At 43.1% G+C, this 18,751-nt stretch overlaps 2 protein-coding genes across 3 annotated transcripts in view; both read right to left on the bottom strand.

Annotated features, from left to right (window-relative positions):
• Positions 1 to 9,153, bottom strand: part of LOC120042588 (sorting nexin-18-like) — a 32,715-nt gene extending 23,562 nt beyond the window's left edge. For both annotated transcript variants that reach the window (XM_038987411.1, XM_038987412.1), the window contains exon 1: positions 7,861 to 9,153. In XM_038987411.1, coding sequence (XP_038843339.1) covers positions 7,861 to 8,909 — 1,049 coding nt within the window. In that variant the 5' untranslated portion in view covers positions 8,910 to 9,153. The remainder of the gene's footprint in view (positions 1 to 7,860) is intronic.
• A 5,485-nt stretch (positions 9,154 to 14,638) lies between these two features.
• Positions 14,639 to 15,181, bottom strand: hspb3 (heat shock protein, alpha-crystallin-related, b3). The gene has a single exon (XM_038987410.1). The coding sequence runs from the start codon at positions 15,179 to 15,181 to the stop codon at positions 14,639 to 14,641; it is 543 nt and encodes a 180-aa protein (XP_038843338.1).
• Between the last annotated feature and the right edge of the window lie 3,570 nt (positions 15,182 to 18,751).

Below are 18,751 nucleotides of genomic sequence, written 5' to 3'. Positions count from 1 at the left end.
GATATCGGTGTGGAAGAACTTGACTCGCCTGCACCGAGCCCTGACCTCAACCCCATCGAACACCTTTGGAATGAATTGGAACGCCAACTGTGAGCACAACCTCACTAATGTTCTTGTGACTGAATGGAAGCAAGCCCCTGCAACAATGTTCCAACATCTAGTGGAAAGCCTTCCCAGAAGAGTGGAGGCTGTTATAGCAGCAAAAGGACCGACTCCATATTAAAGACTTCCCAGAAGAGTGGAGGCTGTTATAGCAGCAAAGGGGGGACCAACTCCATATTAATGACTTCCCAGAAGAGTGGAGGCTGTTATAGCAGCAAAGGGAGGACCAACTCCATATGAATGACTTCCCAGAAGAGTGGAGGCTGTTATAGCAGCAAAGGGGGGGGGCCAACTCCATATTAATGACTTCCCAGAAGAGTGGAGGCTGTTACAGCAGCAAAGGGGGGACCAACTCCATATTAATGACTTCCCAGAAGAGTGGAGGCTGTTATAGCAGCAAAGGGAGGACCAACTCCACATGAATGACTTCCCAGAAGAGTGGAGGCTGTTATAGCAGCAAAGGGAGGACCAACTCCGTATTAATGACTTCCCAGAAGAGTGGAGGCTGTTATAGCAGCAAAGGGAGGACCAACTCCATATTAATGACTTCCCAGAAGAGTGGAGGCTGTTATAGCAGCAAAGGGGGGACCAGCTCCATATTAATGACTTCCCAGAAGAGTGGAGGCTGTTATAGCAGCAAAGGGAGGACCAACTCCATATTAATGACTTCCCAGAAGAGTGGAGGCTGTTATAGCAGCAAAGGGGGGACCAACTCCATATTAATCCCCATGATTTTGCGATGAGATGTTTGACGAGCAGGTGTCCACATACATTTGGTCAAGTAGTGTATCTTACAAGGATAGACCATTACATTTTAAAATGTTAATAAAACAGTGAGTGCGGCTCCATTAAAAGAAAAGACGTACCGGTGTAGCTGGTTGTTACTGTCGACCAATCACAGTGGCGCTACAGACAGAGGCTCAATGCGTAGCAAAGTGATTTCTAATTATGGAATGAAGTTGGCTAAATGAGAAGGAGTAGGCTGTTGTTTTTATATGAGTTGGAGTTGTTGTAGACATTGGACAGGAAGTGCAGCAAAACAGCCTCAATTAGCCTTGTTCCTTTAGCTAACTTAGCCGGCTACTGCAGCTAGGCTAACTTAGCCGGCTACTGTAGCTAGGCTAACTTAGCCGGCTACTGCAGCTAGGCTAACTTAGCCGGCTACTGCAGCTAGGCTAACTTAGCCGGCTACTGCAGCTAGGCTAACTTAGCCGGCTACTGCAGCTAGGCTAACTTAGCCGGCTACTGCAGCTAGGCTAACTTAGCCGGCTACTGCAGCTAGGCTAACTTAGCCGGCTACTGCAGCTAGGCTAACTTAGCCGGCTACTGCAGCTAGGCTAACTTAGCTGGCTACTGTAGCTACTGTAGCACTACCAGATGGTATGGTGGATAACCTTTGGCAGCAACACGTTTTTCTAACTAGCACAAGTCGGTTTGGCTACTTTCTCTCTCCCCCCCCCTCTGTGCCACCCACACACTGTCACACACACCGGCCCCTCCCCTCTCTCTCCCACACACCGGCCCCTGCTCATCTCTCCCTCCCTCCTCTGTCACACACACCGGCCCCTGCTCATCTCTCCCTCCCTCCTCTGTCACACACACCGGCCCCTGCTCATCTCCCCCTCCTCTCTCAATTCAATTCAATTCAATTCAAGGGGCTTTATTGGCATGGGAAACATGTGTTAACATTGCCAAAGCAAGTGAGGTAGATAATATACAAAAGTGAAATAAACAATAAAAATTAACAGTAAACATTACACATACAGAAGTTTCAAAACAATAAAGACATTACAAATGTCATATTATATATATATACAGTGTTGTAACAATGTACAAATGGTTAAAGTACACAAGGGAAAATAAATAAGCATAAATATGGGTTGTATTTACAATGGTGTTTGTTCTTCACTGGTTGCCCTTTTCTTGTGGCAACAGGTCACAAATCTTGCTGCTGTGATGGTACACTGTGGAATTTCACCCAGTAGATATGGGAGTTTATCAAAATTGGATTTGTTTTCGAATTCTTTGTGGATCTGTGTGATCTGAGGGAAATATGTCTCTCTAATATGGTCATACATTGGGCAGGAGGTTAGGAAGTGCAGCTCAGTTTCCACTTCATTTTGTGGGCACCTCATCTCTCCCTCCCTCCTCTGTCACACACACCGGCCCCTGCTCATCTCCCCCTCCTCTCTCTCTCCCTCCCTCTGTCACACACACCGGCCCCTGCTCATCTCTCCCTCCTCTGTCACGCACACTGGCCCCTGCTCATCTCTCCCAAACAATCTTGACCTTATTTTTAACTACAGTTGAAGTCGCAGGTTTACATACACCTTAGCCAAATACATTTAAACTCTGTTTTTCACAATTCCTGACATTTAATGCTAGTAAAACTTCCCTGTCTCAGGTCAGTTAGGATCACCACTTTATTTTAAGAATGTGAAATGTCAGAATAATAGTAGAGAGAATGATTTATTTCAGCTTTTATTTCTTTCATCACATTCCCAGTGGGTCAGAAGTTTACATACACTTAATTAGTATTTGGTAGCATTGCCTTTAAATTGTTTAACTTAGGGTCAAACTTTTTGGGTAGCCTTCCACAAGCTTCCCACAATAAGTTGGGTGAATTTTGGCCCATTCCTCCTGACAGAGCTGTTGTAACCGAGTCAGGTTTGTAGGCCTCCTTTGCTCGCACACGCTTTTTCAGTTCTGCCCACACATTTTCTATAGGATTGAGGTCAGGGCTTTGTGATGGCCACTCCAATTCCTTGACTTTGTTGTCCTTAAGCCATTTTGCCACAACTTTGGAAGTATGCTTGGGGTCATTGTTCATTTGGAAGACCCATTTGCAATCAAGCTTTAACTTCCTGACTGAGGTCTTGAGATGTTGCTTCAATATATCCAAATAATTTTCCTACCTCATGATGCCATTTATTTTGTGAAGTGCACCAGTCCCTCCTGCAGCAAAGCACCCCCACAACATGATGCTGCCACCCCCGTGCTTCACGGTTGGGATGGTGTTCTTCGGCTTGCAAGTCTCCAAGTCTTGCAAACTGTAGTTTTTATGGCGGTTTTGGAGCAGTGGCTTCTTCCTTGCCGAGCGGCCTTTCAGGTTATGTCGATATAGGACTCGTTTTACTGTGGATATAGATACTTTTGTACCTGTTTCCTCCAGCATCTTCACAAGGTCCTTTGCTGTTGTTCTGGGATTGATTTGCACTTTTCGCACCAAAGGACGTTCATCTCTAGGAGACAGAACGCGTCTCCTTCCTGAGCGGTATGACGGCTGCGTGGTCCCATGGTGTTTATACTTGCGTACTATTGTTTGTACAGATGAACGTGGTACCTTCAGGCGTTTGGAAATTGCTCCCAAGGATGAATCAGACTTGTGGAGGTCTACAATTTATTTTCTGAGGACTTCTCTGATTTCTTTTGATTTTCCCATGATGTCAAGCAAAGGGGCACTGAGTTTGAATGTAGACCTTGAAATACATCCACAGGTACACCTCCAATTGACTCAAATGATGTCAATTAGCCTATCAGAAGCTTCCAAAGCCATGACATAATTTTCTGGAATTTTCCAAGCTGTTCAGTCAACTTAGTGTATGTAAACTTCTGACCCACTGGAATTGTGATACAGCGAATTATAAATGAAATAATCTGTCTGTAAACAATTGTTGGAAAAATTACTTGTGTCATGCACAAAGTAGATGTCCTAACCGACTTTCCAAAACTATAGTTTGTTAACAAGAAATTTGTAGAGTGGTTGAAAAACAAGTTTTAATGACTCCAACCTAAGTGTATGTAAACTTCCGACTTCAACTGTAAATGTTGCAATTGCGATTTGACTTGCGATTTAGAGAGAAACATTTGGGCAAACTGTTGGATGGAAATAGAATGACTATTCTAATTCTATAGTTAGAATATAATAGTGGGTTTGTGACGTTATGTAAATATTTCAGAAAAAGTGGGAGAAAACACCTGCAACCAATCCAGAACGCTGCAGCCCACCTGGTTTTCAACCTTCCCAAGTTCTCCCATCCCGCTCCTCTCCACACTCCACTGGCTTCCAGTGCCCCTACAGGACCGCCCGGTAGAGTCAGTAGAGTCATGTTGGATCTAATATCTCTGGTGATATGTTGCTGTCTGATTGGACACCAAGGCTACCGGGTTGTTGTCTGATTGGACACCACACTCCACTGGCTTCCAGTTGAAACTCGCATCCACTACAAGACCATGGTGCTAACCTACAGAACAGCAAGAGGAACTGTCCCTCTCTACCTTCAGGCTCTGCTCAAACCCTACACCCCAACCCGAGCACTACGTTCTGCCACCTCAGGTCTCTTTGGACTGGGCAGCTCCCGCTCAGCCCAGTCCAAGCACTTCCCTGTCCTGGCACCCCAATGGTTCAACCAGCTCCCCCCTGAAGCTAGGACACCACAGTCCCTGCCCATCTTCAAACAGTATCTTAAATAATCCGCCTCCATGGGATGGTTTTCAATACAGTGATTTTTAAATATTTTTTTAAGTAAATACCTTCAGTCAACTAGTGTAATACATTAGCAGATAATGTTCTTCATTTCACTCGTCATATAATTTTTCATTTTGAAGCTTACTGGTAGGCCCCAGTCACATGGTGTTTGTTAACTTCTTTGGGACTGAGGGGCAGTATTGAGTAGCTTGGATGAATAAGGTGCCCAGAGTAAACTGCCTGCTACTCAGGCCCAGAAGCTAAGACATGCATATTACTAGTAGATTTGGATAGAAAACACTCCGAAGTTTCTAAAACTGTTTGAATGATGTCTGTGAGTTTAACAGAACTCATATGGCAGGCAAAAACCTGAGAAAAAATCCAACCAGGAAGTGGGAAATCGGAGGTTTGTAGTTTTTCAACTCTTTGCCTATCCAAGATACAGTGTAAGTTTGGTCCGATTGCACCTGGTATTTGGACATAAATTATGGACTTTATCGAACAAAACAAACATTTATTGTGAAACTGGGATACCTGGGAGTCCATTCTGATGAAGATCATCAAAGGTAAGGGAATATTTATAATGCTATTTCTGACTTCTGTTGACTCCACAACAGGGCGGGTATCTGTATGGCTTGTTTTTGTGTCTGAGCGCCGTACTCAGATTATAGCATGGTGTGCTTTTTATAATTAAAAAAAAAAAATCTGACACAGCAGTTGCACTAAGGAGAGGTTTATCTATAATTCCAGAGTCTTGCTGTCTAATATTTGTTTTGCTCGTGCATCAAACTGTGAGTAGCATTTTTTGAGTTACATGTATAAAGTTATGAGCTGGAATGTCTGGTGTAAAGTTATGAGCTGGAATGTCTGGTATAAAGTTATGAGCTGGAATGTCTGGTGTAAAGTTATGAGCTGGAATGTCTAGTATAAAGTTATGAGCTGGAATGTCTAGTATAAAGTTATGAGCTGGAATGTCTGGTGTAAAGTTATGAGCTGGAATGTCTGGTATAAAGTTATGAGCTGGAATGTCTGGTGTAAAGTTATGAGCTGGAATGTCTGGTATAAAGTTATGAGCTGGAATGTCTGGTATAAAGTTATGAGCTGGAATGTCTGGTGTAAAGTTATGAGCTGGAATGTCTGGTATAAAGTTATGAGCTGGAATGTCTGGTGTAAAGTTATGAGCTGGAATGTCTGGTGTAAAGTTATGAGCTGGAATGTCTGGTGTAAAGTTATGAGCTGGAATGTCTGGTGTAAAGTTATGAGCTGGAATGTCTGGTATAAAGTTATGAGCTGGAATGTCTGGTGTAAAGTTATGAGCTGGAATGTCTGGTATAAAGTTATGAGCTGGAATGTCTGGTATAAAGTTATGAGCTGGAATGTCTGGTGTAAAGTTATGAGCTGGAATGTCTGGTATAAAGTTATGAGCTGGAATGTCTGGTGTAAAGTTATGAGCTGGAATGTCTGGTATAAAGTTATGAGCTGGAATGTCTGGTGTAAAGTTATGAGCTGGAATGTCTGGTGTAAAGTTATGAGCTGGAATGTCTGGTGTAAAGTTATGAGCTGGAATGTCTGGTATAAAGTTATGAGCTGGAATGTCTGGTATAAAGTTATGAGCTGGAATGTCTGGGATAAAGTTATGAGCTGGAATGTCTGGTGTAAAGTTATGAGCTGGAATGTCTGGTGTAAAGTTATGAGCTGGAATGTCTGGTATAAAGTTATGAGCTGGAATGTCTGGTGTAAAGTTATGAGCTGGAATGTCTGGTGTAAAGTTATTAGCTGGAATGTCTGGTGTAAAGTTATGAGCTGGAATGTCTGGTATAAAGTTATGATCTGGAATGTCTGGTATAAAGTTATGAGCTGGAATGTCTGGGAAAAAGTTATGAGCTGGAATGTCTGGTGTAAAGTTATGAGCTGGAATGTCTGGTGTAAAGTTATGAGCTGGAATGTCTGGTGTAAAGTTATGAGCTGGAATGTCTGGTATAAAGTTATGAGCTGGAATGTCTGGTGTAAAGTTATGAGCTGGAATGTCTGGTATAAAGTTATGAGCTGGAATGTCTGGTATAAAGTTATGAGCTGGAATGTCTGGTATAAAGTTATGAGCTGGAATGTCTGGTATAATGTTATGAGCTGGAATGTCTGGTATAAAGTTATGAGCTGGAATGTCTGGTGTAAAGTTATGAGCTGGAATGTCTGGTGTAAAGTTATGAGCTGGAATGTCTGGTATAAAGTTATGAGCTGGACTGTCTGGTATAAAGTTATGAGCTGGAATGTCTGGGATAAAGTTATGAGCTGGAATGTCTGGTGTAAACTTATGAGCTGGAATGTCTTGTGTAAAGTTATGAGCTGGAATGTCTGGTGTAAAGTTATGAGCTGGAATGTCTGGTATAAAGTTATGAGCTGGAATGTCTGGTGTAAAGTTATGAGCTGGAATGTCTGGCGTAAAGTTATGAGCTGGAATGTCTGGTATAAAGTTATGAGCTGGAATGTCTGGCATAAAGTTATGAGCTGGAATGTCTGGTATAAAGTTATGAGCTGGAATGTCTGTCCTGCAAATAGTTTGTCAGAGACTGTCATTTGCTATGAGATTTTACATTACATTGGAATTGCTAATCTTCTAGATTACAGAGGCTCAGTAGGGTATGAAAATAGCGCCCCTAGTGTTCAGTGCCGATTATTACCCAAACATCCAGGGATGGCACAAGGTCGATATGAAGGTGTGACAATCTGGATAGTGTTCAAACCTAATGTACAAGCAACATTTTTTCTCCAAACATATCGAAAAAATAATCATGTTATTAGGTCATACACAAGTTTTACTGCACGTGAAGTTTCAAACGTATTCTGTCATTACTAAACGTGTAACGTTATTCAAATATTTAAATCGGGTTGTCTTCCTCAAAATGAAAGTGGATGATGATGCAATATTTGCGAGAGGGAGGGAATCTGATTTCATTGGTCCTCAACTCACAGCTCGGACACTTAATTCAGGACAAATGGAGTTATCCCTGAGTTAGCCTGCCTGAGAACAGGTTCGTTCTGAAGGATTCATTGCCATTGAAAATGTACCTACCTGGCTAAAAAAGGTGAGCCACTTTCACTGTACCTCTTATCCAGAGTTGAACTCAATAGTTGATCAAAGTTAGCTTGCTAATTTCTCCAAACACGTAATGTAGTATAAGGGCTCTGGCCAACTCATTGTCATGTTTGACAGGACAATTCCATAAGGAATTGACAAGAGAATAAATAGAAACAGATTGGCGAGGAGATGAGAGCAGCGAAGAGAAACCTACCTGTTGCAAGTGAGGAAGTGCTGGAAAACGTCACATTTGGACAGGACCGGGTGACTAGTCATGTGATTCATCCACCATATCAACCCTTTCCTCCTTTTAGAGATGAAGTCGTCTTCAAACCGCCCCGTGGCCTGTTTCTCCGGGATGTGGGGCACCGAGATGACAGGGAACTTCTCCACCAGCCGGGCATAGAGCCAGTCAAAGTGTTTATACCTCCTGTTTACCTGGATCTGTGTGTGGGTGGGCGTCAGCTTGTAGGCAATGTAACTCTTCATCCCTTTAAACTTGGTCTGCTTGGTGGGGTCGTCGATGGTACAGGCGAAGGGGTACGGGTTTTCCTGCCATTCTGGACCGTATTGTCCCGTTACAACACATATCTTATCCCCATCTTTCACAAACCCAGCTGCCTCACCTAACACGAACGCTTCCCCTCCTGATTTCACAAATGTTGAAAACCTATTGAGGTTTCTACTGACCGTGGCAGAGCTCTTGGCTGGTTGAACGTTGCCACTTCTGGACATAGACGATGTTGACACGCTGTATGTAGACGATCCGTTGCCATCAAAGTCCCCCTGGTGACTTCCCCCAACAACCCCGGGCTCGTCAGCCACCGTCGAGGTGTCATCCCAGTCATCATCCCAGTCTTCATCGCTGCCCTGGCTGGCTTGGTAACCGCGCTGCTGCTGCGCTGGGGCAGGCGGTGAGGACGCTGTCAACCCAGACGATGTTGATGATTTGGACAAGTTTTCAATTTGATTTAATGTTTTATTTGAGGTGTCCCCGAAATCTCCGGTTGGAATATTGTCGTATCGGGATCCCGGGTAAGTATCCTCTGATGTGCTGTTGTTAAACGTGGACGCGGTCTCGTTATTCAGTATCTCGACGTAGGACGCGGGGAAGAGACCTCTCTCGCCTTTGCCGTTGGACCCTTCTAGCCATCCTTCAATGTCCTGTTCGCTGTACAAACTCACTATTTCATGTTCCTTTAATGATATCTCCCCTGTGTTTTCGGAATTGAAGTCGTATAAAGCCCTCGCCTTGAGCGCCATAGTTCAACAAATGACTCTGTAGTGTCTAGCGCTCCAAAACAAATAGCCAGCAAACTATTAACGGGCTAGCATATACAAACTACACTAGTTCTGTAGGCACACTCCCTCCTAAATGCCCCTCCTTAAGCGATCTACTTCGCAATCCAGTTGTCTTTTACTACTGTACATTTCAAAAATAATAACAAGTGCAATAAAATCCCGTTATTTCGTCCAAGTCTTCGCCGTTTAAAGTTGAAGGGACTAGTTGCAGTGGTGGCTCCTGCCTCACTCATCACACACTCCCTTCTCGCATTCAACAACCGCACGTAATCAGTCTGAGTAGATATGGAGGGTGATATGAGACGGAATTAAGTCTAGGCAACCGTACCACCCTGTGGCTGTCGCCTAATATTGAACGTCTGACTGACAAGACATAATACCATCATCATACCAACGTCTGTGTGACGCCTGCGTGTTAATGAAAGTCATAAGGTGTGTCGTTTTATATTTATATTATTAATTAAATCTCAACCATAAATGCTAGAAATGTACAGTTTTTCCCCGTGTAAAAAACGGAAGGGTATTTTCCCCATTGTAAAGTAATGGAGTTAGGTTAGGTTGCTAATGGTTTTACATGTAAGAGAAGGTTATTAAAATGGCGTTCAAACTTTCTGTACCTTTTTTTTCAACAACATTTTTGGATCCAATTTGTTTTATTTTCTATCAACAAAGAGTTAGGTCAGGTAATATATGTAAATATGCGATGTCACGATAAAATGTGTTAGTGTTAATGTTTGTACGAAAATAGCATTTAACAGTTTACTAGCTTGATGTTAACCAAATGTAGCTTGGCCCCCAGTAATTTAGATTTTGTAAAAAAAAATTTGGGGGAAATTGACATTGATAGTACAGTGAGTTATATGTAATGTGTAGATGTATGATGACTGCAGATTTGGATTAACGGACCAACGGGTTCTGCCATGGGCAAGTCCCTTGACAGGTTAACGGACCAACGGGTTCTGCCATGGGCAAGTCCCTTGACAGGTTAACGGACCAACGGGTTCTGCCATGGGCAAGTCCCTTGACAGGTTAACGGACCAACGGGTTCTGCCATGGGCAAGTCCCTTGACAGGTTAACGGACCAACGGGTTCTGCCATGGGCAAGTCCCTTGACAGGTTAACGGACCAACGGGTTCTGCCATGGGCAAGTCCCTTGACAGGTTAACGGACCAACGGGTTCTGCCATGGGCAAGTCCCTTGACAGGTTAACGGACCAACGGGTTCTGCCATGGGCAAGTCCCTTGACAGGTACCAGGAATGGTGGGAGGACAATCTGAAAGTATTTATCTTTGCACACAACAGCAGGGTCCAGGCCTCCAGAACACTCCCCCTATCACCTGCTGTACGGACGTCACGTTCTGACCATAGTTCTACCACGCTGCGTATTGGTCCGATCCTTGTTACACCTCTTCAGACGAAGAAGAGGAAGACAGCCGTGACAACGGACCGGAAGCCGCAACTGTTTACTGAGCTAAGCAACGCAATTGTGTATAAATTATTGCCTATACTGTAGTATGAAACATTTGTGATTGACTTTGTGTTTTTCTATTGTTGTTTTTGTATAATATACTTTATTATCACTGATACAAGTTGTTGAACCAGATCAGAATACCTTCGAGGACCACCTTCAAGCAGCGACTGAGAAGGATGTGGAGGTTTTTGACCAGGTAAAAATGTCTGCTGTTAATTTATTTTCTGTCTTTCCAAGAGATATATATAAGAGATGTATTTGTAATAACATAAAATATAATTGCATTTATTTCTATTATTAAATCAAGGTGAGACCGAACATGGAGAAGGTGCCGGAGAAACAGAATGAGAGCCACCGGAGGATAATCGAGGGGACAAAATGTTTTGAACATCCGGGCTAATGCCTTGGTTTGGAAGAAAGACAAAAGGAAGGCGAGACCTGCAAAAATTTCCTACTCTTTCGCTCCTAGCTGGGCTCACCATCCGTTTAAGGAGAATATAAAAATCTCACATTATAACTATTTGCATTTTCCTCCTCGTGGTGGGCGGCATCGCCATGCTGTTAGCAGTACCAACACTGGCCCAGGGGTTATCTCCAAATAGTCTCAAGGCCAACCGCTGGGTCACGTCAAGGCCAACCGCTGGGTCACGTCAAGGCCAACCGCTGGGTCACGTTAAGGCCAACCGCTGGGTCACGTTAAGGCCAACCGCTGGGTCACGTCAAGACCAACCGCTGGGTCACGTCAAGGCCAACCGCTGGGTCACGTTATGGCCAACCGCTGGGTCACGTCAAGGCCAACCGCTGGGTCACGTCAAGGCCAACCGCTGGGTCACGTCAAGGCCAACCGCTGTGTCACGTCAAGGCCAACCGCTGTGTCACGTCAAGGCCAACCGCTGTGTCACGTCAAGGCCAACCGCTGTGTCACGTCAAGGCCAACCGCTGTGTCACGTCAAGGCCAACCGCTGTGTCACGTCAAGGCCAACCGCTGTGTCACGTCAAGGCCAACCGCTGTGTCACGTTAAGGCCAACCGCTGGGTCACGTTAAGGCCAACCGCTGGGTCACGTTAAGGCCAACCGCTGGGTCACGTCAAGGCCAACCGCTGGGTCACGTCAAGGCCAACCGCTGGGTCACGTCAAGGCCAACCGCTGGGTCACGTCAAGGCCAACCGCTGGGTCACGTCAAGGCCAACCGCTGGGTCACGTTAAGTGACCTGGGGCGGCAGGTAGCCTAGTGGTTAGAGTGTTGGGACAGTAACCAAAAAGTTGATGGATCGAATCCCTGAGTTGACAAGGTAAATATATGTCGTTCTGCACCTGAACAAGGCAGTTAACCCACTGTTACCCAGAACACTATCACACTGCGCACATAATGTGAGCTGCACAGATTAGCTAAAAACACGAGCACCGCAAAGACTGACTGCCTGTTGAAAACCAAGTGAAAGGCTGAACTACACCTACCCTCTATTCCACACACCAGAATTCAGTATCTCAGTCTATGATGCCATGTGAGTGTACAATAAAATCTAAAAGTAAATTGATACACATGTACAAAAAAAAATATTAACATTTATATATTTAAATCTAAAATATTGCCAGATTGGTTTTTACAGCTGTTTTCATGAAGGTGTTCATTATTGTAAGTTGTAACGTATCCCTTGATGGTATTTGTTAATTCAACATTATTCATTGTTGTATCGTAGGACGTACAATAGATATATATTCAACCACAAGGGTGTGCTAATGAACTATGATTTGTTTTTGAAAAGTCATAGTAGAGGACTACTAAAATAATATTATTTCAGTGTAAATATGGGAAGACTTGTTTAAAATGAAAACATGCCAGCCAGACAAGCCAGTGTATGAATCAAATGTATTTGCCTATGAATGGAGTGGAAATTAGCTGACTTTTGTGATCTGTAAAGTAAGTCAGATTAATGTGTGGGGGGGGGAGCATTGAAATTATATATTTTTTTACCCCGATGCCTGTTTATTCATAAAAAGCAGAAGATGGTAAATAACATTTAATCGCAATGGTTCGTCTATGCAAATTAATAGGAAAATAAATACATTAGCCTAATTGGTAACAAATATGACGTGGGGGAAAAGTCAGGATTCCTAGTCAGGCTATTGTTTGTCAAATCCAGATTAAATATAGGTCTTCATGTGTATCAAATCTGTATGCGATTGTGGACTAAATCAATGACAACCAGCTGAAATGTTCAGGTTTCATCATGATCTGTGATCGAAACAGGCTGGGGTGTTTTCGCTTCTGTTTAGGCTCAGGTGGTTATGCGTAACCACGAAACTTTACTGAAATGAATAGCCTGATTCAATGGGATTCTCCTGAAAAAAAAAAAAAAGTGTTTATCTGTTAAGCTGTTTGCTCTATGCATAGACCCATACCGATTCTATCTTTTTGGTCTTTTGCTTGTAGGCATAGCCTACAAATAATATTCTAAATTGCGGAGCATTTAATAAACCAATAAACCGACTTTTTGGTCATATCGTGACATCAGTGATTTTCAGGTCAGAGAAAGATGCCAGAGTTTCTGAATTGGAATTCCGAGTTGGATGACGACCGGTCAAAGCAAAAATTAATCCCAGTCTGAGCTCGTTTTTTCCCGGGCTCCAAGTTGTCTTGAACGCACTGAAGTCGGAAGTCAGAGATTGCCGAGTTCCGAGTTATTTTGAATGCGCCACTAGATACTTCCCTCTACCTCCAACAAACAAGCCCTTTTTTGTATTGAGGTGATATGTCTATTTTAGCTAAATCGACAAATGAAATTGATTAGATTATTCTGGCAATCCATTTAATTTTTAAAAATAAAATCATGTACATGTAGACGTTTTTAAGACGTTCATGGTAAGATCGTTCATAATAAATTTACAAGCAAACTGACACTTGACGTGTCTGTGTCACGTTGCATGACGTGAACACTATGTCTACATGACGTGAACACTATGTCTACATGACGTGAACACTATGTCTACATGACGTGAACACTATGTCTACATGACGTGAACACTATGTCTACATGACGTGAACACTATGTCTACATGACGTGAACACTATGTCTACATGACGTGTACACTATGTCTACATGACGTGAACACTATGTCTACATGACGTGTACACTATGTCTACATGACGTGAACACTATGTCTACATGACGTGAACACTATGTCTACATGACGTGAACACTATGTCTACATGACGTGAACACTATGTCTACATGACGTGAACACTATGTCTACATGACGTGAACACTATGTCTACATGACGTGAACACTATGTCTACATGACGTGAACACTATGTCTACATGACGTGAACACTATGTCTACATGACGTGAACACTATGTCTACATGACATGACGCATCACGTGACATTCATTTTTTATTTAACCTTTATTTAACTAGGCAAGTCAGTTAAAGAACAAATTCTTATTTACAATTACAGCCTACTTGTAAAGCCCCCCCCTGGCCAAACCCTCCCCTAACCCGGACGACGCTGGGCCAATTGTGCGCCGCCCTATGGGACTCCCGATCACGGCCGGTTGTGATACAGCCCGGGATCGAACCCGGGTCTGTAGTGATGCCTCTAGCACTGCGATGCAGTGCCTTTAGACCGATAACATCTGATAACAATATTTATTCACATTTTTACGTCTCTTCCTTCAACAATTTCTAAACAATCTCATAAAATGTGTATTGTAAAAACAACATGATCACTGATGCTGAAAGCCTCATGCTTAACATTCCCATTGTAGTCATAGATATCATACGTTTTCAATGACTGGAGAGGAACTTCCTCTGTCTATTTACCAAATTAAATAGACACTTCATATTTTTGTTCAAATGAAACACATCATTGTTTTAATTGAGGTGAGAGGAGTTGGAGTAACATTTTAAAGCGAGGAGGGGGAAAAAAACAACGTATTTTCAGAAAATAGATTTTTAAATATATCATTACTGCTGTTATATAATTCGATAACATTAGCACCAACAGCTTTTTATAGCAAAGTAGCGTCAGATAGAAATGTTACAATAACAATGTTTAGAGAAATATTTGAAAATTTAACTTCACACGAAAATAACAGACACAATGAATCAATCAATCACTCATGTTAGTGGTACTGTAGCAGCTGATCTGGCCTCATCCTTACCTGATCAATACAGTAATAATCAATAATCAACAGTCAATAATCAACAGTCAATAATCAATAGGGGTCCTCCTCACTGTGTTGTATCCTGACAGGTGTTCTCTGCTTGGATTCCACCACCAGTATCCCATCATGACATAGCAGAGCCCTCAGATCCCCCGCATGCTGTAGTTTCTCAGGCAGTGGGTACTGACGGGTGAAGCTTCGGGTAACAAACCCATGTTCATCCATTCTGGCTCCATGCTGAGCCTTGATCAAGAGCCATCCCTCAAACACCTGAATCATGATATCCTCAGGTCTGAACTGGGACACGTCCAGAAGCACCTGGTAAACAGGCTCAGTCCGCTGGGGCTGGGATGTGGCAGTACCTTCGCAGACCGCTTCTAGCTTCACTACCCCAGGGGCAGGCCTCACTACCCCAGGGCCAGGCTTCACTACCCCAGGGTCGGGGAAGGCAGGCCCGGGCAGGGCGAATAGGTCATGGTCCTCCACACAGTCGTCCAAGTCCCTTCCTTGGAACAGGGCCTGGTGGCGGACTGGGCTGTTCACCCAGTGGGTTATAGACAGTCCCTCCATGGTTCTGCCTTCCTCCCAGTCCATGTCCCAGAAAGCCTCTTGTGTTGCTGCTGTGTGGCAGAGAGGAGTGAGCTTCACAGTCGCTCAAATCAAGGATAGAAAAGAAAGTCTCTTTCAAACCAAGGTGCATGAACAACTGAGCAAACGGAATATGAGAAAATATCCAGCAACTCTTGATAGGACACTGGAGGTTTGCTTCCAAAGTAAATCTTCTATTGTTAAAACCCAGTGCTCGTCAGTCAGAAATACTTTTCTATTTTGTTGCCATTGCAAAGCAGAGGATTGCGATTGGCGGGTCTGTGATCGTGTCGCTCGCAGTCTCTCAGTCTGAAAACCTCTTGTATATTGCTGTGGCAGAGTCACTGAGTTCGATAGTCGGTCAGATGAAATCAAGACAGGCCAGGCCTATATATAGGACAGCATGTGAATGGTCCGTGGTTGCTCTATCAGACTCCCACGTTGCTGTGGCACGGCAGAGGAGACGGTCTGTTAGTTGAAATCATGCCAAACCTGTCTATATTAAGGATGGGTTTGCACTTTTCAAACTATTTTCATTTGGTTCCATTGACCAGGCAAGATCAATCAAGCCCAGATAAAGTATTCATTTCAAAAAGTATTTGAAGCCAGGTCTGGACATAAGAGGGCTGTTTTTAGAGCTGGTATATATGTAGCAGAAGCTAAGATTGCATATTCTATAAACCATTATTTAACCAGGCAACTCAGTTAGGAACAAATTCTTATTTACAATGACGGCCTAGGAACAGTGGGTTACCTGCCTTGTTCAGTGGGCAGAACGTCAGTTTTTTTTATAACCTTGTCAGCTCAGGGGGATTCCATCTAGCAACCTTTCGGTTATTAGGCCAAAGAGCTAATGTCTCATATGTTTCCTTACACACTTAATATAATAATAAAATGACCATGGTACTGTTCTGAGAGATATGATTGGGATATACACTATGTATACCAAGCATTAGGAACACCTTCCTAAGCCTAATAGGAGTTTTTTAAAAGCATTTGTTGAACTTGCAGCATATTATTGTCTCGCCAAATCAAGTATTTTTTTTGTGTGAAGAATCTACTTGTTTATGTTAATGGAGGCAGCAACATGAGTGTAGATAGTCCTATAAAACCATCTCTCTGGCGCCATGGGAGTTAGAGTTCTACTTTAGGATTCTCTAACCCCCAGCAGAATCTACCGTCCCCCCAGTCATTCACACCTTTGGCCCGGACCATTCTGATTGGTTGCCAAGGGTGGTTACTAGGGGGTGGAGTCTTGAGAGCCCTCTGGAAAAGTGTAAGTCGCTCAGTTAATTCAATTAAAATAGATTTATTAGCGTAGGAAACATGTTTACATTGCCAAAACAAATGGAATAGATAATAAATAAAGGTGAAATAAACTATCGGAAATTAACAGTAAACATTAAAGAAAAGAGACATTTCAAATGTTAGATTATTATTATGTACAGTGGTGCAACAACGAGCAAATAGTTTAAGTACAAAAGGGAAAATAAATCTGCATAAATATGGGTTGTATTTACAATGGTGTTTGTTCTTCACTGGTTGCCCTTTTCTTGTGGCAACAGGTCACATATCTTGCTAACCATGTTGTGCTGCTGCCATGTCAAATAAAATCACATTTTATTGGTCACATACACATGGCTAGCAGATGTTATTGGTCACATACACATGGCTAGCAGATGTTATTGGTCACATACACATGGCTAGCAGATGTTATTGGTCACATACACATGGCTAGCAGATGTTATTGGTCACATACACATGGCTAGCAGATGTTATTGGTCACATACACATGGCTAGCAGATGTTATTGGTCACATACACATGGCTAGCAGATGTTATTGGTCACATACACATGGCTAGCAGATGTTATTGGTCACATACACATGGCTAGCAGATGTTATTGGTCACATACACATGGCTAGCAGATGTTATTGGTCACATACACATGGCTAGCAGATGTTATTGGTCACATACACATGGCTAGCAGATGTTATTGGTCACATACACATGGCTAGCAGATGTTATTGGTCACATACACATGGCTAGCAGATGTTATTGGTCACATACACATGGCTAGCAGATGTTATTGGTCACATACACATGGCTAGCAGATGTTATTGGTCACATACACATGGCTAGCAGATGTTATTGGTCACATACACATGGCTAGCAGATGTTATTGGTCACATACACATGGCTAGCAGATGTTATTGGTCACATACACATGGCTAGCAGATGTTATTGGTCACATACACATGGCTAGCAGATGTTATTGGTCACATACACATGGCTAGCAGATGTTATTGGTCACATACACATGGCTAGCAGATGTTATTGGTCACATACACATGGCTAGCAGATGTTATTGGTCACATACACATGGCTAGCAGATGTTATTGGTCACATACACATGGCTAGCAGATGTTATTGGTCACATACACATGGCTAGCAGATGTTATTGGTCACATACACATGGCTAGCAGATGTTATTGGTCACATACACATGGCTAGCAGATGTTATTGGTCACATACACATGGCTAGCAGATGTTATTGGTCACATACACATGGCTAGCAGATGTTATTGGTCACATACACATGGCTAGCAGATGTTATTGGTCACATACACATGGCTAGCAGATGTTATTGGTCACATACACATGGCTAGCAGATGTTAATGGTCACATACACATGGCTAGCAGATGTTAATGCGAGTGTAGAGAAATGCTTGTGCTTCTAGTTCCCGACAACGCTGTAATATCTAATAAGTAATCTAACAAATTCACAACAACTACCTGATACACACAAGTGTAAAGGGATGAATAAGAATATGTACATATAAATATATGGATGAGAGATGGCCGTGCGGCATAGGCAAGATGCAGTAGATGGTATAGAGCCGTGTATACAAATGAGATGAGTAATGAAGTATAGAGTACACTATATACAGTATATGAGATGAGTAATGTAGGATATGTAAACATTATTAAAGTGCCGTTATTTAAAGTGACTAATGACATCTTTATTAAGTGCATTTATTAAAGTGGTCAGTGATTGGGTCTGTATGTTGACAGCAGCCTCTCTATGTTAGTGGTGGCTGTTTAACAGTCTGATGGCCTTGAGATAGAAGCTGTTTTTCAGTCTCTCGTCCCCAGCTTTGATGCACCTGTACTGACCTCGCCTTCTGGATGATAGCGGGGTGAACAGGCAGTGGCTCGGGTGGTTGTTGTCCTTGATGATCTTTATGGCCTTCCTGTGACATCGGGTGGTGTAGGTGTCCTGGAGGGCAGGTAGTTTGCCCCCGGTGATGCGTTGTGCAGACCTCACCACCCTCTGGAGAGCCTTACGGTTGTGGGCGGAGCTGTTGCCGTACCAGGCGGTGATACAGCCCGACAAGATGCTCTCGATTGTGCATCTGTAAAAGTTTGTGAGTGTTTTAGGTGACAAGCCAAATTTCGTCAGCCTCCTGAGGTTGAAGAGGCTCTGTTGCGCCTTCTTCACCACGCTGTCTGTGTGGGTGGAACATTTCAGTTTGTCCATGATGTGTACGCCGAGGAACTTAAAACGTTACACCTT

This window comes from Salvelinus namaycush, unplaced genomic scaffold (assembly GCF_016432855.1).
Source record: "Salvelinus namaycush isolate Seneca unplaced genomic scaffold, SaNama_1.0 Scaffold723, whole genome shotgun sequence".
NCBI lineage: Eukaryota > Metazoa > Chordata > Actinopteri > Salmoniformes > Salmonidae > Salvelinus > Salvelinus namaycush.
The sequence above is the reverse complement of the archived record's forward strand: the minus strand, read 5'-3'. Positions and strand labels throughout refer to the sequence as shown.